General features: G+C 41.6%; 1 protein-coding gene across 1 annotated transcript; it reads left to right on the top strand.

The window, feature by feature from the left end:
- Positions 1-305: 305 nt before the first annotated feature.
- MLN (motilin) lies at positions 306-25,406 on the top strand. Its single transcript, XM_067467988.1, has 4 exons — positions 306-371; positions 16,913-17,030; positions 22,231-22,335; positions 25,197-25,406. Exons 2-4 carry the CDS (start codon positions 16,914-16,916, stop codon positions 25,404-25,406), a joined length of 432 nt encoding a protein of 143 aa, XP_067324089.1. The 5' UTR covers positions 306-371; position 16,913.
- The last annotated feature ends 1,399 nt before the right edge of the window (positions 25,407-26,805 follow it).

Here is a 26,805-nt window from a genome sequence, read left to right as displayed (position 1 = left end):
CATGATCCCCATCTTTGGTACAGAGTGAGTTAATCAATGACTTCAGGCAACTTTTTGTTCCATGGAAATGAAAACACAGTTCAGAATTTCTAATTACAGGAACTAATGAAACAGTCATCCTTGGAAACACATAACTCTTACAAATGCTGATTTTTAAAAGAGTGGTATAAACAACAAAGCCATTCTTAGATTCCTATGAATCCAGTCATCCTAGGCTCTTCAAGGGTCTTAAATGATGATGGGGCATTGGTGCCATTTAAACCTGCAGGTGGTTATATAAAGACCACTGTGACCAGGAACAAGACACCACAGAAGGTGATAGGAATCTCCACAGTCTCAATCTACAAACAAGGAGACGGCAGATTTGCTAGGTAAGAATTCTGTGTGTTTGCTTTTATGCAATCTAGATCCGCATTGGGTGAGACAGGATGGGGGATGGGGGATGAGTGGAGAGGGGGAGTTTAGACATCTCAGATGGACTTTTTCCTCGTGCATATAGTTCTTGCTTGCTTGCTGTACAAAACACTTCTCTGTATAGCAAAGGGCTAGTGAATCAGAATAGCACTCTGGCTTCTTTCCTAGTCTCTAATAAAACTTTGCATCGCGTTACCTTCTCACAGGAGTGTACAATACAACTCCCATATCTGTGGGGGAAATGTTCCTGACTTCACATGGAAACATGAAACCATAGATAATAGAAAAGAAGAATCTCTGACCCCAGAATAACAAAGATTTGTGTTGGAGAAACTAGAGCATGACTACAGAGGGCACATTTTGGCAGATGTGGCTAAATGAACTACAGATATCAGTCCTGCAGATATGGGGGTTGTACTGTAATGGTGCTCCATGCAGTAATGCCGGCCACATGACCTTGGAGGTGTCTACGGACAACGCTGGCTCTTCGGCTTAGAAATGGAGATGAGCACCACACCCCAGAGTCAGACATGACTGGACTTAATGTCAGGGGACTACCTTTACCTTTTTACTGTAATGGGTTTGGATACCCGAAAGAAGGAAGGCACATATGACTGCTTTTTAAAATTATTAATCAGCCAAACTTTGCTTATGAAGTAGCAAAAACCTAAGATTCATGAGTTAAAAACCAGGTGTAGCTAGGAAATTCATTATTTTGTGGAAGCAAATGCAAAGATCTTCTATGTGAGCTTGCTGAAAGGGAGAGATTATCAATATGATAATATTAAAGCAACAACCAGGACTTTGCAGCCAGACATAGCCTCATCCCATCTTTATCCTACCACAGTCTCAGCTCACTTTGTTATATCTGATAGAGCAAGGATGGGCAAATAGTAACCTTCATGTATTTTTGGACTACATATTCAGTCAGCTGTAACCAGAATAGCCTATGGTAAAGAAATCAGGGAGTTATGGACCAACAGTATTAGAAACACACACTGTTCACCCATGATCAATCTTTCTCTGCTAAAATTGCTGCCACAATTAACCAGTGTCTATAAGATACATATTTTTTTCTGATACACATTCATGTCTTTTAGAATTGTATTTCTTGGGTTTACAGCATACTTCGTTTTCTAAAGGGTGTGTTTTGAGCAACTTATACATTCATAATAACAATACGAGCCATTAAAACAATCATAGCACTGTAATAAAATAACTTAACAGTTAAGCAGAGGATGGATAGCCACCTATCAATGGTGCCATGGCCTAAATTTTGCTAATTTATTCTTTATTTAAAATATTCATAAAACAGTTTTCTGCCCCCCAGGGCTCCCAAAACAATGTACAATCAAAGCACAATAAAAAAATAGAAAAGGAACTTTATTCAAAAGCTGACAAAAATATTTCTAAAAGTGAACAGCATTGCAATTTTTTTTCTATTGCTTGCCGGAAGCTCAGCATGAATTGAGCCACTTTCCTTGAGACGCAGTTCTGCAAATGAACTGCTGTTGCTTTATATTCTTTCCACCTAATTTTTTTGTGGTGGTTGGACACGCAATAGGATCTACACTAAAGATGTCAAATTCCAGTCAGGCCCATAAGGAGGAAAGAGTCTTTCAGATAAGATGGTGTCAAGCTGTGTGACAGGAAGCTAAAATGTTTAAACCAATAGCGTCAATGCCATTAACTATGAGGTTTTATCTACATGACATTGTTATATTAGTTTGCAAGCACCTTGATTCTCATGGTTCCATCCCATGGCATCTTATGATTAGCAGTTTGATGCAGTACTAAGAATTCTCTGCTAAAGAACCCTTGATTATAACTTAAGGAACACACCAATCCTTTCTAACAAAAATTCTAAATTCCCAACCAAACTATGAATTCCAAGAATCCATTGCATGGGTTCATGGCAGTGAAAATGGTATCAAGCATACTGCAATATGTAATCAGGAGTGAAGTTATAGAGGACACCAAATTGGGAGGGATAGCCAATAGTCCAGAGGACAGGAGCAGAATTCAAAACGATCTTGACAGATTAGAGAGATGGGCCAAAACTAACAAAATGAAGTTCAACAGTGACAAATGCAAGATACTCCACTTTGGCAGAAAAAATGAAATGCAAAGATACAGAATGGGGGACGCCTGGCTCGAGAGCAGTACATGTGAAAAAGATCTTGGAGTCCTCGTGGACAACAAGTTAAACATGAGCCAACAATGTGATGTGGCGGCAAAAAAAGCCAATGGGATTTTGGCCTGCATCAATAGGAGCATAGTGTCTAGATCTAAGGAAGTAATGCTACCCCTCTATTCTGCTTTGGTTAGACCACATCTGGAATATTGTGTCCAATTCTGGGCACCACAATTCAAGAGAGATATTGACAAGCTGGAATGTGTCCAGAGGAGGGCGACTAAAATGATCAAGGGTCTGGAGAACAAGCCCTATGAGGAGCGGCTTAGGGAACTGGGCATGTTTAGCCTGAAGAAGAGAAAGCTGAGAGGAGATATGATAGCCATGTATAAATATCTGAGAGGAAGCCACAGGGAGGAGGGAGCAAGCTTGTTTTCTGCTTCCTTGGAGACTAGGACGCGGAACAATGGCTTCAAACTACAAGAGAGGAGATTCCATCTGAACATTAGGAAGAACTTCCTGACTGTGAGAGCCGTTCAGCAGTGGAACTCTCTGCCCCGGAGTGTGGTGGAGGCTCCTTCTTTGGAAGCTTTTAAGCAGAGGCTGGATGGCCATTTGTCAGGGTGATTTGAATGCAATATTCCTGCTTCTTGGCAGGGGGTTGGACTGGATGGCCCATGAGGTCTCTTCCAACTCTGATTCTATGATTCTATGATTCTATGATTCTATGATTCTATGATTCTATGATTCTATGATTCTATGATTCTATGATTCTATGATTCTATGATTCTATGATAGGAGGGGAAGACAAAATGAAGGCACTTTCCCTCCCAAATAAGAATTCCGCACCTTCGAAATGACATCCTCTTTCATCCCCTAGCATTGTAGTAACTTAAACTTTCACTTGAGCATCTAGAATTAACACTTTAGCATAAAAAACAAGGAAGAAGGCAACCATACAAAGGGAATACATATATGACATAGAGTTCCATGTGTGAACAATTTTCATTGTTACTCTCTCCAATATGATAATTTTAGAGTCTATATTGGGAGATGGGAATTTTTTTATTTTGAAGGAGCCATGCCCTCATTTTGCCTCTCCTGTAAGTCCACACCTATGTGTAGTAAAGATATAGTCACGGCATTGATAAATAAATAAAGCATTGTCCTGGACAACTCTGTTGGGAGACAGAAAACAGTTGTTCATTTCATATCTGCACGGTTGCTTTCAGAAAGTAATGCTGTAGGATTCCACATGACTCCATGGCACTTTGTGTTGTGGTTGGGTTCTGTATCTATGTTGCAATGAAAAAACTTTTTCAGCCAAGAAGCCACACTGTGATGTGATAAATTTTCAAGGGACCAATGTTCCTACAGGAGAAAGCAAGGAGTGAAAACAGCAATTTAAAGACACTCCAGGGACCTTGAAATGGTGGCTGGAAACCTAACCAGAGATGCTCCCATTCTTGCTTCTGGAATCAGAGGAAAGCTTCTACTATTACCAAAATCCAGAGATGGCAGAGGGATTTAATTCCAATCAGGATCGTGATAATGGCAAAGCTGTCTCCCCACTAGATTGTGGTACCAATTTCTCCCTCCCCATGCTGTAATCAGATATTTGTGAAAGAAAAATCGATAACACAAAGACAATGTTGATCCAGGAAAGTGGCTTAGAGACGTTTAAATACACAAGGAGCAAACCTAACTGTGTGAAAACATTATGGTCCCGAATTCTAATACTGCTGCGGGTCGGGAAAACAAAAAAGAAAATGCTCCCTATGCTTCTTTACTGGCTCCACATTTCCCATTCCCATTCATTTTGTACTGACATGCATGAAGACAAGCAAGGTCAGGGAAAGAGCATCAGACCCCCAAGATGTCCAATTTTGACTTATACTTTTTTTTTCTGATATGTTACCGGTGAAGCTAATTCACAACCAGCAAACACACTCTTTGCCAAGGGAGGCACCAGGCTGGAGTATTAATGTATGAAAGACGTGCCCTGCTTGTAAAATGAGGAAGGGGCATTCAGTGCTCTTATGAATCAAACAAAAGAGAAAAATAGGGGCTTTTCCCTGGTAGCAGAGAAAAATCAAGGTGAGTGAAAACAAAAGGGATAGATGTACTGGGTTTGAAGTGCTGCAATGTTGTGCAAAAATTATAAATAAATATTTTATAAGTGCAGTTGTGTGTGGTAGTCCACACATACACCAGAGAGATAAACATAGAGCGGAAGAGAGAAGCAGATTGTGTTACATAGATCTGATATCACCCTTCAATCATGAAAAAGCAACAAAACCATACCTGATGTACAATAGGCTCAAAGCAGAATCCATTAATTCACCCTTGGGCTCTGGTCTTTTGCAACAATTTCCTGGTCTGACAGCTGGTCAAAAAATGTTTGGGATGTTTGGATTTTTCTTTAACCTAATGCAAAATGGCAACCTTTTGTCTCTGTTCCTATTCAAGAACTTTTATTTGAATCTTTTAGAAACTGTAGGCTTTCAGGTTTCTAATGTGAAGAGAGCTCTGGGTCCATGGAAATGAAGCACAGACAAATGTGCAAGATAATGGAAATGGAGTGCCACAAAATTTGGTTCAAAAATAGCCAGAATAATAGTTCTGAATTGTCAAGCTCTTTAGAAAAATGAAAACACAGCAGCAGAACAGCAAACCAAAATGGGTTTATTTAAGGGCACAATTTGAAACAAATTAAGGTTGTTCAAAATGTTCCAGCGAAGGATGGAAGCACTAATGTAAGGAGAAGGTAATGGGGGTGGTAAGTGATTTACTAATAAAGAGCAAATGCAAAGTGAATTTCAGTAGTGATTTACTACAATCTGCTGTTTTCCAGTGGAAAATGTGATTCAAGGATGCCTTAATTGACAGTAACAAACCATTATGATCTGATTGAAGAAACGGCTGCTTTTCCTCCACTAATTATATAGAGAGTGCAGGTGCAACAAAATTCTTAGCAGCCCCAAAAGGAAAGTGGAGCCAGTTACTAGAAATAGCAACTTGATCCCATGTCTATCCTGTCCTTCCCAATTTATCTCTACTGTCCTAGGGTGTATCTACACTGTCGAAAAGTGGTTCTTGACCTGTGGGTCCCCAGATGTTTTGGCCTTCCACTCCCAGAAATCCTAACAGCTGGTAAATTGGCTGGGATTTCTGGGAGTTATAGGCCAAAACACCTCGGGACCCACAGGTTGAGAACCACTGCTGTAGAATTACTCCACCATTTTAACCACTATGGCTTAATGCTATGAAGTCCTAGGATTCATAGTTTGGGGAGGCATTACCATCCTTTGGCAGAAAAGGCTACAGGCCTTATAAAACCACAATTCTCATGATTCCATAGCACTGAGTGATGACAACTAAAGTTGTGTCAAACTGCATTAATTCCACAGTATATATGTACCCTGAGTTCCTTCTCTCCATTTCCTTTTATGTAGCAACTCTCAAGCAAACCCAAATATGTCTACTCTCACATGAAATGTGTTGTTAATTTTTATCATGTTGGCTTCAGTTTATAGCAACCTGAACCACCCAAGACACTCTCTTATCATCAGCCTGCTCCAGTCCTGCAGAGCCAGCACCATGGCTTTCTAATTGAGTCTATCCACCTACTGCCTCGTACTTTGCCAAGCATGACTGTACTTTGTAAAGGGTTATGTTATTCCATGATGTGGCCAAAGTATGACAGCATCAGCATCTTGGCATATACAGAGAGCTTATGTTTCATTTGCTCTAGGACCCATTTATTGTTCTTTTTGGTTGTCCATAGAGCTCTAATCCAGCATTATATTTCAAATTAGTTGATTCTCTTCCTGTCAGCTTTCTTCACTGTCCAGCTTTCACAGTCATACACAGAAGTTGTAAATATGGCAGCATGTATGATCCTGACTTTGCCATTCAATTATATAACTTTGCATTTGATTCACATGATATACTCAGAGAAATATACAGGGGGTCCATGTGGAATTTGCATTACATAAATCTTTTTGTGGTTGTAGTGTAAGGTGACATCAGTATCTCAAATTTCCTGTTGTTGTAAATTCTATCTATCTTTCTATGGATCCATCTACACACATGTACCAGGGTGATAGTGAGAATACTAGCAAAACCTTCCAGTGCTCAAGAGCACCCTGTGAATTGACCTCACAATGGATGATGTTGTGAAGGATCAGGTATACATCCAAGATTGATTCAATTTTCTAAGGTAATTTCAGGCAGATAAATCGGAGGCTCTTTATTGCTTTAAAATATGATAAAATTGCAGAGAAGGAAAGCTGAGAAATAGCCTTTCGGCATAGAACAGGAAAAAGGATACTATAAAATGTAAAGCAATGCAGCATGAGCAAAACTCTGTCATATGGTGTTGCCTTGTATTCTTTCCTTATTAAATTAGCATACGCACAATACTGTGCATAAGGTGTCATAAAGGGCTTCCATGAATTTTCTGCTTTTTATATGAACGACTCATGCCCCTTCCACACAGCTGAATAAAATCCCACATTATCTGCTTTGAATAGGAACATATGGCAGTGTGGACTCAAATATTCCAGTTCAAAGCAGATATTGTGGGTTATTCTGCCTTGATATTCTGGGTTATATGGCTGTGTGGAAGGGCCCTTGGTGAAATGATCAGTGCACAGTTCAAGAATGGTGGGGGGGAGAGGAGGGCACAGAATGGCTAGTGAAGCACATGGCACCCCCTTTGATGGGAGTTGCAGTTGGTCTAGACATGATTAGTTGTTCTACAATCCAGACTATCATTAATATTTCAAGAATTGTGGTGCTATTGAGGTCTGGATTTAGATTGCAGGTGGCAGGGGTAAGACAAAGTTTAGAAGGTTTAAGAGGTGAAGAGGAAAGGAGAGGGACTGAGATTCAAAATTGTAGGGTGTAATAAATATTTTCTTAAGGCACACACACCAAAGAGGGACAAGGCGGGAGAGTTGTTACTCTATCGTGAAAGTACTCTCTAGAAATTAATCTTAAAGTGAGAAAGATGACATTTTCTTAGTCTCATTAGGCTTCCCTAAAGAAATAATGGGAAGCTATAAAATCCCAGCTAGAACAGTACAAAGATCTCAGAGGAGGGCAAGCTAACTAATATCCTCTAGGCCAAAACCAGGAGTTTAAGGGGGAATAAGCTAATGATAATATCCAGGATCAGGGAGGCCCAAGGGGCTCAGAGTCTGATTTGAGCTACACCTAGAGTTCCAGGTTTCATTTCCTTCCGCTTAAAAGATAATAAGCAGAGCCAACCCAGTATTTTTCAGCAACATTTCACCATGGGGCTCCAAGCACAGACAGCAGGGAGCTTCTTTTCAGGAATCAGAAAAATGTGGAAGCAACAAGCAAGCTGCTATTGCAGAATAAATTGCCTTGAAATCTATGCTCTTTTTATAAAGAATTGGGATAAAAAACATACCCTCTTCTTAAAACAAAGGAACGACACACATTATATTGCCTATTTCATTTTCTTGAGATGCGCTATTAGATACTTTACAATCGTCCAAATGATCCGATCTTGTTTAACTACAGCTTTCAGGTAGATTCAGCATATGCAATTGGAGACAAAGCTCTTTACCTGAAGATACCAATTCACATTCAAAAAAGTAACTACTATACCTAACATATACATCTAGTGCTGATAGTTGAGGGAGCCACTTTTCTCATTTTCTTCCAACATGGGAGCTGGTTCAAGGATGTGTCTAGTTTCAATCCGGTGTAATACTTCTCTCCAGTATTGCACCGGATTGACCAATTTAATTTGTATTCCCTTGCATCTGATAGTGTGTCAGCAGGGCATTGAATCCACTTTGGAATTTAGCCCAGATTTTAAAGAAGGCATCCAAAACGGTTTCAGTACCTCTAAAATTTGAGGTGAAATCTAGATTGGATTCACTGTCCAATTGACATAGAATCTACTGGCAGTCATTGCCAGCAGTTCAACAGAAAAAAATGTGCTCACAATGGCATACAATGTTATATCAATATAGGTAATTCAAAATACATATAAAGTCTCAAATGAGAGTTTTGTTTGTAAACATGTCGGAGGGCTCTAGGGAAAGAACCCAGATGGCTGCTTTATAATACGAGGGGCATTTTTTAAGTAAGGTCCGTTTTGTTGTAGACACTAGTAGTTCGCGCGCATACCGCAACGAGTGCATGCGTCGTGTACCAGCATGCTTCGGGAACAACTGTGCTCAGTTTCCCCTCTGTAGCTAACCTGTACGGTTCTGTTCTGTGCTTTAAAAATGTTTAAGACTATCAACTCACCCTCTGCATGTGAGGTTCGCTCGCTTCAACTGAAGCCACCAAATCGTCTGTAATCAAAGGGCGACCGGAGTGGTCCTCATCATGGACGTTGTCATGGCCATCTTTGAATTGTCATACCCACTTACGCACTTTGCTTTCACTCATAACAGTATCACCGTACACTTCACAAATCTGTCGATGAATTTCTGCAGCAGGCAGGTTCCTTGCTGACAAAAACGGTATCACTGAGCAAACCTCACATGCGGAGGGTGAGTTAGAATCATAGAATCAAAGAGTTGGAAGAGACCTCATCCAGTTGATAGTCTTAAACATTTTTAAAGCACAGAACAGAACCATACAGGTTAGCTATAGAGTGGAAACTGAGCACAGTTGTTCCCGAGGCATGCCGGTACACAACGCACACACTCATTGTGGTATGCGCGCGAACTACTAGTGTCTACAATAAAACGGACCTTACTTAAAAAATACCCCTTGTAAGTTGGGCCAATGAGGCTAAGCAATCTACACATCAGGATTGGAGTAAGAGTCTGGGGATGAACCTGCCTCATTTTCATCGTAACATACCTCAGCAAGTGAAATCCATCCTCTCTTGAGTACAATGCCAATTAGGGGCTGAAATAGACTAGATCTGTAGCCAGAATTATAGCAGTTTGACACTACATGTAGTTTATTGTGGCACCAGTGCTCTCTGACAGAGAAGGCTAAATAAAGCGCAAAACTACAAATCGCAGAATCCTATGGTATTGAGTCATGGCAGATAAAATAGTATCAAACTGCTATAATTCCACAGTGTGGCTACAGCCTAGGTACCCTGAAATAGCCTTAAAATAGCCAATTGCACCCCTTGGAGGTGCTCCTGCACAATCCATCCTTTTTTATCATGTCAGAAATGATTTGAGAAATCGCACATTGCTTCTGGTGTGAGTGAACTGGCCTTCTGCAGAGACATTGCCCAGGGATGCCCGGATGTGTTACCGCCCTGTGGGAGGCTTCTCTCATACCCTTGCATGGGAAGCTGGAGCTGACAGAAGGGAATTCACCTCATCTTGCAGATTCAAACCGCCGACCTTCTGGTCAGCAGTTCAGCCTGCACAGGGATTTAACCTATTGCACCACCATGGCTCCTTAATCCATCCTATATGCAACTGCCAGATCATGCAAGGCATGAACTGAAGGATTCGGGTTTCCAAGATTTCAAACTGAAGTCCATTTGCAGCCCTAGCCTATGCTACCATGGATTCCACCCTAAGTCATATGCTTGCAAAGCATTTCAAAAGTTACATCTTACAAATGATTTGTCCTTCCAGTTGTAGGTCATTGTAATGCATTGCCCTCACTAACTGCAACACTTGGGGATAAGTGACACGTTGCTTTCCACATTTCACAACATTATGGTTGGTGACAGAATGTCAAAATGCCTCTAAAATATCTTTAGGTGATATTTAAATCCCACAACACAGTGTGTATTCCCTCTAACATGTTACTTCCAAAGTCTATACAAAACATGTACTCTCCACTGAATTAATAGCCTTCCTCAAGGAAAGAAGCAATTTGGAATAAAGAAGCAGAAAAGTAAGAAAACAATTGAGAACTTTTAGCCACATAAATCTAGAGATAGACTTTGTTCTCCTTCAGTGCTTTGTCAGTGAAAAACTGGTGATTTCCCTCACTGCTGCTTGTCAAAGCCAACATAAATTTGTTTTTGCAGCTACCTTGAAGCTCCTCCTCTGGCTATCTTAAACCACTGGTTTATCTCATAGCTTTGCCTCCCTGTATTTATCTATTGGTTTCTTCATCAAATCACCCATCATTAGAAGTTGTATCATTAGGCACGGGTATTCATTTCATTATTATGCCATTTTATAACACATGTGAAGTTACACAGCAGTAATCCGGATTTAGCTCTTAAATTGGTATACCTTGCATCTGCTTCAGGTTCTTCAGGATCTCACACATGTGCAATGAGGGGGTGACTGGAGTGTTCCCATTGGCCTCACATGCCTATCAGTCACATCCCCTGGTAGCCACATAAGTCACATTAATGAGGAAAGAAGTGCAGGTATTGGCATCAGATGACAAAGCCAGTGATGCAGTCTTTTCTTCCTCCTTATATCTTTTCTGCATGAAGAAAACCTAAGAAGGTAGTGGTAAAGCAAACTGCTAGTCATCCAAACAAGGAGGGGTCCCCCAATATATCTCATAAGGTGAGCTGTGCTTTGGGGGTCATTCTTGACTCCTTGACTGTCATTCCTCCTTATAACTTTTCTGAATTATTGTGAAGAACCCCTAAGAAGGCAGAGGCAAAGCAAACTGACTGCTAGTTGTTGGAACAAGGAGGAGTGTCCCAATCTCAGGATGACGTGGATACTATCAGGGCTAGCAGAAGTATCATGGAAGCACTGAATAATAGACTCTGGAGTCACCGGTAAAAAACAGGTTTCAGCTTTACTTGAGCAGTTCCAAAAACACAACATTGGTCATGAACAGACAAACGTGAAGCATTCATTGTTTGACTATATGATATTTAACTCCTATAAAGTTGGATCTGTTCTTCAGGTTTTCAGTCTTAGTTGTTCACAAGTTGTCATGGCATGCTTGTGAATCCTCCATAATTAAAGAGGATTCACAAGCATGCATTGCCATGACAGAGACTGAAAACCTGAAGAACAGAACCAAGTATATAGGAGTTAAATATCATATGGTCAAACAAATGATTGATAAAAATGTAGTTAGATTGGAATATTGTCCCACCGTCCAATGTGGCAGACATCCTGACAGATACAGCACAACCAGATTCCAGTAAGGCCTTTGACAAGGTCCCCCATGATATTCTTGCAAATAGGAAGAAAATGGAGGCAGAACAATGGTATTATTAGGTGGATTTGTAAGTGGTTGACCAACTAAATCCAAAGGATGTTAACAAATGGCTCCTCTTCATCTTGGAGAAGTGGTTAGTGGAGTGCCTATGAGCTTCTGTCTTGGCCTCATGCTAAGAAAATTAACAAAATTAATTTCAGCAGGAACAAAATGTAAGGCATTACAGTTAAGCAGAAAAATGAACTGTACAGAAATAGGACGAGTGATGCCTAGCTTGACAACAATATATGTGTAAGAGATCTAGGAGTCTTAGGCTGGATCTACACTCCCATATAAGCCAGTTTATTTATTTATTATTTATTTATTTACTGTGCTTATAGACCGCTGTTCTCAGCCCAGGGGCGACTCACAGCGGTGTACAACATGGAGGGATAGGTGCAAATTACAAGACATAATCTAACAACAACTAATAATATCAAAAACATCATCATCAACAGCATCAACATCAACAATCTCAATATCAATAATACAAAAATACAAAAATGCAAAAAGTCATTCGCATCGTCTCATCGTTAAACCACAATCCAATATCGTTTCAGTTGTTCCATTCCTGTCGTCATTACCAATTTATTGCACTTCTAGTTCGAACGCCTTCTCGAACAGCCGCGTCTTTAGTTTCTTTCAGAATGTCATCAGGGAGGGCGCCCGTCTGATTTCCATGGGAAGGGTGTTCCACAGCCGAGGAGCCACCACCGAGAAGGCCCTGTCTCTCGTCCCCGCCAGGCGTGCCTGTGAGGCAGGTGGGATCGAGAGCAGGGCCTCCCTGGACGATCTCAAAGTCCTTGTGGGCTCATAGGCCGAGATGTGGTCAGATAGGTATCTTGAGCCGGAACCATTTAGGGCTTTATAGGCCAACGCCAGCACCTTGAATTGAGCTCGGTAGCAAATCGGCAGCCAATGGAGCTGGTACAACAAGGGCGTTGTATGCTCCCTGCGTCCCGCTCCTGTTAGTAGTTTCAAAATGCAGAGTAACTGCTTTAAGATGGCTCATATGAGTCTATTCTGCCATATAATCCAGATCAATGCAGTCAATCTGCATTCCAAAACTGAATTATATGGCAGTGTAGACCACAACCTGAAGAGTGTGATGCAACAGCTAAAAAAGTTAATGTGGTATTATTTGCCCATTCCATCCCCATTCCCCCATATACCCAACTTTTTATACTGTAAATAACATAATTCTGTGTTCTTAACTAATAAAAATTATATTCTTTAAAAAAAATAATGCAAGTCTAGGCTGCATCTATATATATAGTTTAGTGTCTGTATCAAAGAAATAGTGCCACTCTGTTCTTCCTTCACACCTGATCCAGGGCCCTTCCAGTCAAGCCCTATATCCCAGATAAACTGGATTACATGAATCCGCACTGCCAGATAATCTGGAATAAACACAAAACTTGGGATCAGATCCTGGGATATAGGGCTGTCTGGAAAGGCCCCCAGCAATTATTTCAGAAGAACTTAAAACTCGTTGTACATTAATTAATATTGATTTGTAACAAAGGGGAACTAGGATAAGTTTCTAGATGCCTCACCGGTCTGTGTACAACCACATAGCTCTTCATATGCATGTCTTTGTGTTGTTCTGTATTTGGACACTGTTGCGAGTATTTAGATATACTATAATTCCGCTACTAAATGGCAGTCCTAGGGCTCTTCCACGCAGCCATATAATCCATAATATCTGCTTTGAACAGGATTATCTGAGTCCACACTGCCATATATTCCAGTTAAAAGCATAAAATGTGGGATTTTATTCAGCTGTGTGGAAGGGGCCCTACTTACATATCTACAACATAAACTTCTTGGGCCCCGTTGTGCTCCTCCATCCAATCAAAACAGTGGAGACAATATAAAATTTCTTGCACTAACATTATCATTGCAGTACCCTGCATTGTTTGAGGGATACCCTGTACACTTCACTGGATAGGCATGCATCAGGTTGTATAGGTGCAATAGGACCTGACTGTTTCAGATACAGTAAATTAATGTTCTGGCAAAAACAGAAACGCCATCAAATTCACTCTATTACCACCGTATAAGTGACATCATGCTCAGTTCTTTTTGAGTCTCTCATGCCTCAATACATCTGAACAATAAATGTGCCAGTAGAATTAGTTTTTTAGGTGCTAAACAATATTGGTTTCAGATTGTGCCCAGTTTTATTGGTACATAAAGGTTTGGTTTAGAACTAAATCTGACCCAAGAGCATTACTTGAATAATGCCAAAAGCACTTTTAAAAAAATTAATTAAGTCTCAGGATAAAAATGAGCAAGGCTTCTAAGTACTTGGACCACGCATCATTAAATTTACTCAAGAAAGAGCATTTAATAATTAAAAGGGCTCTTGAATGTTTACATAAATCCTCCCTGTGATGTGGTATTGCTGTCCACTCAAGTTGAAAACTGGTTTACAGCAGAGCCTTAAAGCTGGGCTCCCATTCAGCAGGAATGACAAAACATATCCTTAGCTCTGTACAACTGATCAAGCTTTATTAGGAAGCTGAGCACACCAATGGGAATTGACTAGATGGGCTTATTAGGTCTCTGATAAGATTAGGGACTATGACACAGCTTTCTGATTTCCCCCTTCACCCCTATTTGTGGAGCTTATGGTGGAAAGGGAAAAGCAAAATTCATCCTCATCCTTATAACAACAGTAAAGCAATCTGTTTTCCTGCCAAAATCAACAGACTGTTGTCATCAGGGGATGGATAGTAAGGAAGAAGAAGAATGCAAAATGCTTATGCACATTCCCCAATTTAAATTAACAGATTTCAAAATTCAGCTATAAATCTGCAATAGAGATGGACAGCATTATTGGAAAAATATTACAAATAGTGCTATTTCTTAATAACAAACCAGTGGCACCAGTCAACAGTAAGGAAAGGAAATTTGCCAAGATCCCTTGTGTTTTATAGCAGCGGAAAGAATGGGGTGTAGTAGCTAGAGAAGGAAACACTGCCAAAGCCTCAACACTCTTGTTTCTGTTCAAGTGGAATAACATGTTTTTATATGGATTCCCTCATTCTTCTTTTCCATGAGCCTTGGGTTCTCTACCTCTCTAGTTTAGCAAGTAATGGTTTACCTTGCCAAATGATGGAACCAATAGTCTGTACTTTCCACCAAGAGAGCATGGGTAAACAAGTTACTTTGAAAAGGGTTTACATTTCTGTCTTGGAGATCAAGCACAAAACATGGCTTGCTGATTCAAACAGAATGGTAAACTATGGTTTGCTTGAATAAAAAAATGGGAAAGAAGATTGAAGCATGCGAATGAGAAATGGAGATGAATGGTCAACACATGGAAACCCAAATCTGGCCAGACCACAGTTTACCATTACACTTGATCCAGGTCAATCTAGGCATTTTTTTATTCTGAACACTGGCACTTCAAATCAGTCCCACTAAAAATTAGCAGGAATTCCTTGATAAGAAGTTCCATAATTTCTAGACCTCTTTCTTAGAACAGCAGTCTGCCCACCTTTATCCAACTTCCCCTGAATACAGAAGAAACCTTTGGATGTTCTACTTGAGCCGTGTGAGACAGGGTGGTATAGTAGTTGAGAGCTGAACTATGGCTCTGGTGAACTTCCCTGCTTAGTCATGGAAACCTACTAGATAACCTTGAGCATGTCACCCTCTCTCAGCCTCAGCGGAAGGCAATGGCAAGCTTTCACAAACAAATCTTTTCAAGAATATGTCATCATATGGTCACTATAGTTGAAAATGACTTGAAGGCGCACAACTGTACAATTTGAGTAGATAAGGGATGTTTAATAGGGATAGTCTAATTTGACATTTCACATGCAATGAAGGATCAGCAGTACAAAGAGTTACTTTGTTGGACTATAACTCCTATAATCCATTTCCAATCTGTGAAAAGACCACCGTAGGTTCTTCTGAAATTTTTTATCTACTAGGGCCCCAGAGTAGGGAAAAGATGCCTCCTCAGAATAATACTTAATGTAGAAAGAGGCCCCCAGAGAATTAAAGACACTAACAATTGGATCTTTTGACTGTAACTCCTGATCTCCACTCAGAGACGTTTGTTTTAATACTCTTAAAAAGGAAGGCATGCCAGAAGGTCATTCTTGTTTCTACAGAAGCATTTAGTATCATTTGCTATATGGGCTAAAAAAAAGAAAGAAACAGGCCCTTACTTAGAACATGAAAAGAATTCTGTAAATAGAGCAAAATAGGATGTGATGGCTGATGATTAATAAGCACTTACTTGTTATTCAGCTAGTCAGCTAAAAGCATTGACATATGCAATTTACTGACTAAACTGCACACCACTTGGAACTACAACAGTGTGACTTCAGATCTTTGCTTATTGTAACTCGGATGCTCACAGGACAATAAAGAAGCAAAAAAGGAATGCTTCTCTCACTTGCGCTACATGCAACCCAACATTGCTCTTTTCAGTAGTCATTACAGTAACCATTTGTAAGAAGGATGATAGTAGCAAAGAGAACTGGGGTTTGAATTGTCCGGAGAATATTATTGCTGCAAACAGTAGCAAACATTGCTTCAGACGTCTAATGCTATCCTTCCTTGACCCAATACTGTCCAGATGGGGTTATGAAAACAGATATAGCTTTCAGCCATGCCATTAATGGAAAAAATGTACTCAGGCCTTATGGGAGAGAATGGCAAGGACTCAGGTTCTGAACTATTGGAGGCCTAGAAGAGAACACAATTGAGCAGTAACCTAAACTCAGGGAAAACATCACTGTGCTATACCCCAGTATTGGCATATTTGTGGGACCTTTTTATTTCAGCAGCCAATAGTGAGATTCCCACCCCATTCTAATAAAATTGTCAGAGATTACTGCTAATCCTTAACTGTTGCAGTAATTTCTGATTTATCGATTATCACAGTAAAAATGTATAAAATTCAGTCTGAAAAATCAAACTACCCTATACAATTATGTGTAAGTAATGAATTTTTTAGCAAAACATCAAACCTCCAAAGGCAGCTGAACCCATGATTCAGCATTGGTACTTTTCCTCTTGCAGAAAGATTCTCGATTTATCCATGATTCATATCAAAATCCGTCATTTTGGCCTTAAAAACTGCCCTCAGAATAATCATGAGGTTAACTTAAAGATAAATGGTAAGATTTCAGGATAATAATAGATAATTTAATGTAACATTCCTGTTTTATCTTTTGTGTTTTCCTCATGCTCCAGGATGGTCCCAAAAAAAGTGATGGCAACCCTTCTGGTCCTGTACACGGTAGCCATGCTGGCTGAACAGAGCGAAGGCTACACTGCCTTTTTTACTCGGGAAGATTTCAGAAAAATGGAGGTAAGCAGGGTAACAATGACCAAGAAGACCCATCGTTTAGAACAGCACAGACTGGATATTAAAAAAAATTCAAACTGAATCCTTAGGTAGGGTTGTGAGGTGGGAGTGGAGGCCTCCCCTTAAACCCCAAGAAGGCTGCTATCACCCAGTTTAGACAATTTTGAGCTACGGGTAAATTATTCAATTGCCTGACTCATTGGAAACTCATGTCTTGTGCTCATTTGACCATATTAAAAAGAGTGTAAAGGGGAAACTATGCATGCTCACCATTTTGCCATAGTATTTATTTATTTATTATTTATTTCGAGGTTTTATATACCGACCCTCTCACCTTCAAAGAGGGATTCGGACCAGTTCACAACATGTGTTAACATACAAAAAATATACAATAACAACACAATGCCACTTCATTACACGGTTAAAATATCAGCACTATACACGTTAAAACATTATCATCACAGTTAAAAGAGCCAACTCTTTGAGAGCCAACACAATCCCATTCATCATCCTCCTTTCATGTGGGCAAAGAATTAAATCAGTTTTCAAATGCCGCGTTCCACAACCAGGTCTTTGTTAGTTTCCTGAACGTCATGAGGGAGGGGGCAGTTCTGATCTCTAATGGCAGGGAGTTCCAAAGTCGAGGGGCCACCATCGAGAAGGCCCTGTCCCTCGTCCCCACCAGCCGGGCTTGTGCAGGCGGAGGGACTGAGAGCAGGGCCCCTCCAGACGATCTTAGTGGTCTTGATGGTTCGTAGGGGAGAATACGTTCAGGAGAGGTAAACAGGGCCGGAGTCGTTTAGGGCTTTATAGGTTAACACCAGCACTTTGAATTGTGCTCGGAAGCTAATCGGCAGCCAGTGGAGTTCAAGTAAGAGCGGAGTGGTGTGCTCCCTGTACCCCGCACCCGTTAGTAATCTGGCTGCCGCGCGTTGTACTTGCTGCAGCTTCCGGGCAGTCTTCAGAGGCAACCCCACGTAGAGAGCGTTGCAGTAATCTAAGCGGGATGTAACCAAAGAGTGTACTACCGTGGCCAAGTCAGCCCTCCCAAGGTACGGACGCAGCTGGCACACAAGTTTTAATTGTGCGAATGCTCCCCTGACCACCGCTGAAACCTGGGGTTCCAGGCTCAGCGATGAATCCAGGAGAACTCCCAGACTGCGTACCTGTGCTTTTAGGGGGAATGTGACCCCGTCCAGCACAGGCTGTAACCCCGTACCCTGTTCGGTCTTACGACTGACCAGGAGTACCTCTGTCTTGTCTGGATTTAGTTTCAATCTGTTGTCCCTCATCCAGTCCGTGACAGCGGCCAAGCACCAGTTCATGACCTGAACAGCCTCCTTAGTGGCAGGTGGAAAAGAGTGATAGAGTTGGACATCATCTGCGTACAGATGACATCGCACCCCAAAACTCCGGATGATCTCTCCCAACGGCTTCATGTATATGTTAAACAACATAGGGGACAATATTGAGCCCTGCGGGACTCCACAGTGCAATGGCCGAGGAGTCGAGCAGGAGTCCCCTAGTGACACCTTCTGAGAGCGACCCTCGAGAAAGGACCGGAGCCACTGCAAGGCAGTACCCCCAAGACCCATTCCCGCGAGGCGTCCCAGAAGGATACCGTGGTCGACGGTATCGAAGGCCGAAGACAGGTCCAGCAGAACCAACAGGGACACACTCCCCCTGTCCAGTTCCCGGCGCAGATCATCAACTAAGGCGACCAAGGCTGTCTCAGTACCATGTCCCGGCCTAAAGCCAGACTGTGACGGATCTAGATAGTCCGTGTCCACCAGGAATTCCTGGAGTTGCGAGGCCACCACACGTTCCAGGACTTTGCCCAAGTAGGGGAGATTGGAGACTGGCCGAAAGTTGACGAATTGAGTGGGGTCTAGTGATGGTTTTTTCAACAGCGGTTTGATGACAGCTTGTTTTAAGCTGGCTGGAATCTTGCCTTCCCGAAGGGAGGCATTAACCACCACCTTTACCCACTCTGCCAAACCCCCTCTGGCTTCTTTTACCAGCCAGGAAGGGCAGGGGTCTAGGATGCATGTGGTGGGCCTCGCCTTTCCCAGAACCCTTATGACCTCGTCGAGTTGAACAGATTGAAACGAATCCAACAAAACTGGACAAGCAGATGCTTGAGTTACATCCTCAGAGACTGCAGTTAATGTGGTGTCAAAGCCCGCGCGGATCAAAGCGACTTTGTCCGCAAAGTACTGAGCAAATGCTTCACAGCGCGCTGCCGAGTCGTCAGGGGACCCACTCAAGGTGGGATTCAACATCCCTCTGACTACTCGGAACAGCTCTGCCGGACGGTTCCTTGCGGACGCAATATTGGCCGAGTAGAAAGCATTTTGCGCGGCCTCTATTGCCGCGCCATACGCCCTTAGATAGAGGCGTAGGCGTGTTCGGTTTGACTCGCTGGGCTCTTTCCTCCACACGCTCTCTAGCCACCTCTTTGTTCGCTTTAGCTCCACCAGCTCCTCGTTGAACCAAGGGGCCGGTTTCGCTCGGCGACTTAAGAGGGGGCGCTCCAGAGCAATCGTGTCTATTGCCCTAGTCAACTCCCTATTCCAGTGAGCGACCAGGGCATCGACAGAATCACCATCCAAGGCAGCGGAAACATCCCCAAGAGCCATCAGGAGTCTTTCTGGATCCATAAACTTCCTGGGGCGGACCATCTTAATGGGTCCACCACCCCTGCGGAGGTTAGAAGTTGCAGCAAGTCTAAACTTGATCAGGTGGTGGTCAGTCCATGGCAAAGGGGAGATTGATAACTCCTCCACACCGCCACCTTCTTCCCAGCCCTGACAGAAGACCAAGTCAAGTGTGTGTCCAGCACAGTGGGTAGGGCCAGATATTAATTGGGACAGCCCCATAGTTGCCATGGAAGCCATGAAGTCCTGAGCCGCTCCTGAAAGAGTGGTCTCTGCATGGACATTGAAGTCCCCCAGCACTACAAGCCGCCAGGACTCCAATGCCAGGCCTGAGACCAACTCTGCAAGCTCAGGTAGGGCGGCCGTGGTGCAGCGGGGTGGTCGGTACACCAACAACAGCCCTATTCTGTCCCGGTCTCCTAGCCTCAGGTGGACACATTCAAACAAGGTCGACTGTAAGGCCGGGCCCCTGACCAAGGAGATGGAATCTTTATAGACTATTGCAACTCCGCCTCCCCGCCCCCTGGATCTCGGTTGGTGTTGCACGGCATAACCTGCTGGGCAAAGCTGGGTGAGATTAACCCCTCCAGCCTCGTCCAACCAGGTCTCCGTGATGCACGCCAGGTCTGCCTTTTCATCCAGGATTAAATCCTGAATGGTTGATGTTTTACCATTGACAGACCTGGCGTTCAACAGTACCACCTTTAATCCGGGAGGACCGTCTACCTTGGAACCCAAGTTTACCATGTCAGGAGGACATTTTGGAATTTTCCTTAAGGTTTGCTCACGAATTGGCCGAATTGGTTTTTTAACTCTCCCTTTCCCGTATCTCCCCCTCCCCATCATCACCTCGATGGGGGCCCCCCAAGCACCGGAACTCCCTCCCTCCCTCCCCCCTCTATCATTCTCCACATCCTGGTAGTTCACTAGTGCGCTGTTATATGATATGTCAATAGCCCTGGCAGTTGTTAAACCATCATTTCTGCCATTATTGTAGTTCAATTCCTCTGCCTTATAAAACCATCTCCAATTTTCCCCGGCCATACGACCATTGTTGGGAGTGATTATATAATACACGATGTAAAGTGCAAATGCAAAATTAAAGTGACCGCACAATAGCACCATTGACATTAGTAACTAACAGAGATCTCACCGTTAATTAAAGTGCTGGAGTGCTAACAAGTCATCTTTCATAACAGTGCAATGGGGATTAGACTAAAGAGGTATTCCTACACAGTGCAATTCTTATTGGCAAGAAATCGGCAGATTGGCAGTGTAATTGACATTAAGTAGGGGCATAGGAAAAAGTGCCAGGTGCAAATCACAGTAGCTTGAGAGATATTCGCAGCAGGACCTCGGGCTCCAGGAGGGAGCCGTATAGTTCCTCTACTGATGCCTTCAGTCAATCTGCAGCTGTTGACAGTCTTCTCTGCGCATAGGTGGAACAGTAGCACCAAACACACAATAACCCCCCTAGAGCCACTGCCCAGGATGGAGTACGGCTGTACTACTGTAGGTTGGAATATATTCCTGTTTGTTGGGTGGATAGAAGGGCAACTAACCCTTGGCAAGCTGAGGGTGTCTATAATGACAGTTGGCAACTGGCGACTGGTCTCAAACAAACAGTAAGCAGTAAAAAAGCAGCTTCACAATTACACCATAACCAAGCCAGGATGGATAGCAAGCCCGCAGCCGCCACTGCACATTGGGGGCCCCTGGAGGACTGCACAAGAAGTTCTTCACTGCAGATGGAGCACACTGTCACAGCCCCAATAGTACAGCACCACCAGTCGTCGTAGGTATTGCAGCTCACGCAGTTGGCCTCTAGCTGCTGCAGGCAACCCCGCTGGCTGAAGTAGGTGGTCACCAGTCCAAAGGAGCTCCTCAACCAGTGCAGGCTCCAAGGGGGGAAACTCTATCGCCAGTCTATTTCCACTTCCTATTCCAGCAGTATATATTTCTTTGAGCCCTTGTCTACAGAAATGCACTAGCAGCTGAGGATGAAATATATAGATCTTCTGTAGTTTTGTTTTGAAATTAATAAACTGGATTTACATTCTAACCTTGAAATTCTTCTTAAGCATCTTAGCCTATTTCATCAGGACTTGTAATAGTTTAGTTCTCAGAGCCATTGAATTCATCCTCTAAGAAAGCAGTCATGTTTTGCAAATCTACCCAAAATTAACAAAGCTAAGACTACAGTCTTATGCACTGTGGAATCAGTCCCAAGAGCCTCAGTGAACCTACTTCTGGGTAAATGTGGATGGGATTTGGCTAAAAAGAGAGCTTTTGTTGACCACCATCTTATGATCAGTTGGCTTTCCCTATCACTTTCATGTTTTTATTTGAAATCGAAACACTGCCATCCATGCACTTCTATTTATAATGAACCTAAAGGTGACATTCTCAACCATACTTTGGAAAAGTTACATTTGGAGACTACAATTCCAGGAGGCCAAGGACTAGCAGAGGAGTTACTGGAATTGTAACCCAAAGAGTAACTTTTCAAGCTCTGGTCTCAATTATCCCTTGTTGTGTGGCTGCAGGAGAGTGAGAAGAACAAGGCACAGAGAAAATCCCTGAGTCTGCAGCAGCGATCAGAACCAAATGATTTTCCTGAATTTTTAGAAGATGAAGGGCAGATCATCAAGGTATTTTGTCTTCTGTATTATGTAAACCAGACAGACAGATATTTATGGGCAGTTCTTTTCACACAATGATCAAAGCATCAGAACAACCTGCATATTAACTACTCACGCAAAGCCAACATAACTTGAATTCTCTTTCCATTCAATTTTTGCTTTCATGGGAGGGGAGTTACATCTTTACAACTTATTTAGGTAGAAACTGCAGAAAACAATGTTGTGGGGGGAAATTAAGAAGAAGGCACTGGTGGCTAGTGGCTGCCATGCTAGCAACACAGTGAATGCTTTGTGGGTTTTAGAACAGATTTTGAATGAGGTATCCAAGATGCTGAACCTGTCAAAAATAGGTTTCATGCCCGAGATAGCTCCTTTAAAGATCAGACTGAAATCCAGAGTTGATTCACCATTCCACTAACACAGAAGCCACCAACTGCTACTAAGTATTATCGCCTTGTCAGCATTAACTTTCAGTAGTAGAACCAACTATCCTGAAAGGTGAGACAATTAATTGGCTAGAGACAATTAAGGAAAAACAGGAGAGCTACCTGTGAGGGATACTGTAGTTGAATCCTGCAATGCAGTGTGTACTGGCCAGGAAGTTTGTCTCAATCATGTCCAAATCTATGGTTCTACCATTTTTTCACTACCTCCTTTTGCAGTTAGCCAGGTGGAGCCCCCAGTAGCACAGTGGGTTAAACTACTGAGCTACTGAACTTGCCGACTGAAAGATCACAGGTTTGAATCCAGGGAGCAGGGGGAGCTCCTGCTGTTAGCCCCAGCTTCTGCCAACCTAGCAGTTCGAAAATATGCAAATGTGAGTAGATCAATAGGTACCACTCCGGCAGGAAGGTAACGGTGCTCCAAGCAGTCATGCCGGCCACATGACCTTGGAGGTGTCTACACACAACATCGGCTTTTCAGCTTAGAAATGAAGATGAGCGCCAACCCCCAGAGTTGGACATGACTGGACTTAATGTCAGGGGACAACCTTTACGTTTACTTTAGATGGTGTCTTACATGACTGAAGGCTTTTTATAGGGGGGAAATGTCTATTTGATACAAATACTGATACTCCAATGAATCAATCATCAATCAATCAATCGTCATCAAGATGGAATTACTACAGTTGAATGAAGGGGAGGTTATAAAAAACCACTAGTCACATGTGAGCATTCATTTTATCTCATTCAAATTCAGGTCTCTGGGAATATTCATATGAAGTTCAATTTCTATTCATTTGACTCATACTTTTAGCATTGATGAGTTCAGTATTAAACAAAATTAATGAGAGAGAAAATCTACTTGTTCACTTAAAATGATACTAAACATTATAATTGAAACAGGAAATGTTCTCTAGAGCCTGCAAAATACCGAATCATCAAAAGCATTTTTTCTGTATCTAACGTTCAGACCTTTGTTAATGTATCCAAAATGGCACTATCAATACGCAACACAAGAGAGGAGGTATCAACAAACTTGATGAAATCCCAAGTCTTCACAAGTATTAATTATTTTTTTAAAAAACTAAAAAGAACCACCAGAAATAAGGATTGTGCAGAGTTTGGAATATATTATTTTTAAAAAATATACACTCACCAACTCCAACTCTAGGAACTATGCCCTACTTTGGGACCTTTAGGGCAAAAAGTACTTTTTCCAAGCTCTGACTGAAATTGATATCCTATTTAAATGCTGAATTTACATAAAGGTGTATCTGGCTGTCATCTGGCAGAAATTGCAATATGTGCACAGCAGAGGAACTAGTCAACCAATGGAACTAATGTTCTGGCTAACCTAAGAATTATGCAGTTACAAACATTCTGACAACTGTTCCATATAACCACAGTGCTGAAGTAAAACATATTAGGGAACTTTCCCCAACATACTTATTAACTGCATAATTTGCTTCTTAACCATTTCTCACTTGTTCCATATTTTGCATGCATGCTGTAATTGGAAGCTTTCAGTAATTTCTGCAGAAGTAGCACAGAGAACCTGTGCTGAAAAAAGGAAGAAGGTCTTCAGCTCTATGTCCATTTACACCAACTACCCGCTCTTCCTACTCCTCTATTCATTTTTTTAGTTCCAGCATAAGAAGTCTGATAAACAAGAATGTTGTCTTGTGTTCAATGTTCTCTAGGCAGCTATGCAGTTGCATAAATTAAGCTTGTTCAGCTACTCAGAAGTTGCTCCAAGATCATAAAATACTCTATCCATCTTCTTTCAAAAGTCTTGTTCTCAAAAATCATTGTACCAGTATCAATCCTGCTTCTTTGAACTCTTCCATCTAGTTTGACAGCCTGTCAGAAATGCTCAAGAAATTGTGATCAAATATGAGACTTCTTTTTTTGCATTCAGAACTCTTACATTTACATTGCAATCATATTTTAAAAGAAATTTCACCAAATGGGACTATATTGTGTGGACTCTCTTAGTTTAATTGAAAACTTTGAATCCTGTACAATCCAGCATAAAGTTCAACTGATTTCAGTTGCCATATGTGTCTGTCATTGTGTATTGGACTGCACTCCCATGTTTTAAGAAACCTTACACATTTTCAAGAGTAACAAGATAAGAAACTGCTGCCACTGATTTCTGCAACTGACCCATCAAAAAAAGACTTAATGCTACCCCACAGGCAGGCATGTGGAATATGCATGGGGGTATTGGGGTAACAATACAAAAGGTTTGCTAGGGTAGACCCTCTTTCACTCAGACTCAGCACCCCCCCCCCCCAATCAAAATCAGGTTACACCACCAAATTAGGCAATCCCTTGTAGCAACAGCCAATATCCAGGGCTCATGATCAGTCTGTGTATTGCAGAATGTGTTTTTTCTCTGGTTGTTGATCCTGCTTTTCTTCACAGCTGACTGCTCCTGTAGAAATTGGAATATATCTGAATTCTAGGCAGCTGGAAAAATACAAAGATGTCCTGCAGGAACTCCTAACAGAGATGTTACCCAATACTCGGAATGGTACTGTGTGGATCTCAAATTTTGTTTCTCCCCTTCCTTGGAAGTTCTTTCTGTGCCAATATTCCAGGAATGGTTTTCATATCATGTTGACTCACTTTTAAAAGCCACTTAACAACATCACAAATCTTTCTCCCATCAGTACAGACAACAGAAAAGGCTACCCCACCTCATTTTAAATTTGCACAGGGCTTCCTCATTCACACAGAATTCTCCATCCAGAGCTTGGGAACATTATGCTTTAGACACAGTTTTCATAATTGGCTACACTGCATGAGGTATTCTGGGAGCTGTAGTTTAAAAGTAGCTTTCCTGAGCTCTGGCTCCAGACGTCTTCCTCCAGAAATGGAGAAGATACTGACATGCTGCTATGCACACATTTTTATTAAAGCAGGACTACATGTCTGCACTCTTGGAAAAGTCTTGGAAAAGGTCATTAATTTACTTACTCTTCAAAAGGGAAAGAGAAATTGATAAAGCTATTGGAGGACTGACGAACAAATCAAACCAATAATTATACGATTTGCACAGAGCAACCCTTATTCCCAGATTTTTGAAAGGATAATCACATATCTCCAGAAACAACACAACACTTGAAAACATTTTGAAATTTGTATCCACATAAAAGCAAGGTAGACTGTAGATGTACAAGGCTAATGCAATCTGGAGAAAGGCAATTGCACGACGTCCGTTTTCATCAACTGCTGAGCTGTTTTAATGTACTGCACCTCTAAGGCAATTCTAAGATGTTGCTGTAGTCATAAGAAGACTTAACAGGATTACAATACATAATGAATTGAGGCATTTTCTTCAAATTGGCTAATTCAATACTCTTCATATGGGTTACTCCTCATTCTCCCTGAAATTAAAATCAAATTTGGGAATGAATTAAATTATAGGCTTACGAATAGATAATAATGTTGATAACTCTTTCAGATGGCTTATCTTTCAGCCTTGAAATCAAAGGGAGTTTATGTACATTGAGTTGGACACGAATGTTGAACTGCACATTACTGAAGAGAGTGGGACTACTGGAGTTCAAGCTATGAAAGAAAAACAGGAAAATTGAACTTGTCTCATTGTACTGAATGCCTAAAGGCTTCCAACTATGCTGCAGCCAAATATTCAGATTACCTTTGCTTGCATAACTGGAGGTAGATATTTGGTGCTGCATGCAATAATGTCCTGAAAGTGCAATTAATGAAATCTAACATGTAGTCTACCATAATCAAACATGGCAATGCCCTAATGAAGTAGAATTATAATCCATCAAACACTAGTAGGCAAATGATGTTTCCTACCACAATATGAAAGTGTAGATGTAATACTAGAATTGCTGCAAAAATCTGCTTTATTTCAAGCATTTTTGTTGTTGAAACCATTTCATACTTCTTTAATGTGACAAATTAGAAAGAGAAGTCATAGTATTGATTCACCAGCTACTATTTTTGTTGTTTCATCTCTTTGTAGTTAATTCATATTCCAAGAACTAGAAGATGAGAA

This window comes from Anolis sagrei, chromosome 4 (genome assembly GCF_037176765.1).
Source record: "Anolis sagrei isolate rAnoSag1 chromosome 4, rAnoSag1.mat, whole genome shotgun sequence".
Classification (NCBI taxonomy): domain Eukaryota; kingdom Metazoa; phylum Chordata; class Lepidosauria; order Squamata; family Dactyloidae; genus Anolis; species Anolis sagrei.
This window is presented reverse-complemented; position numbering and strand designations above follow the sequence as displayed.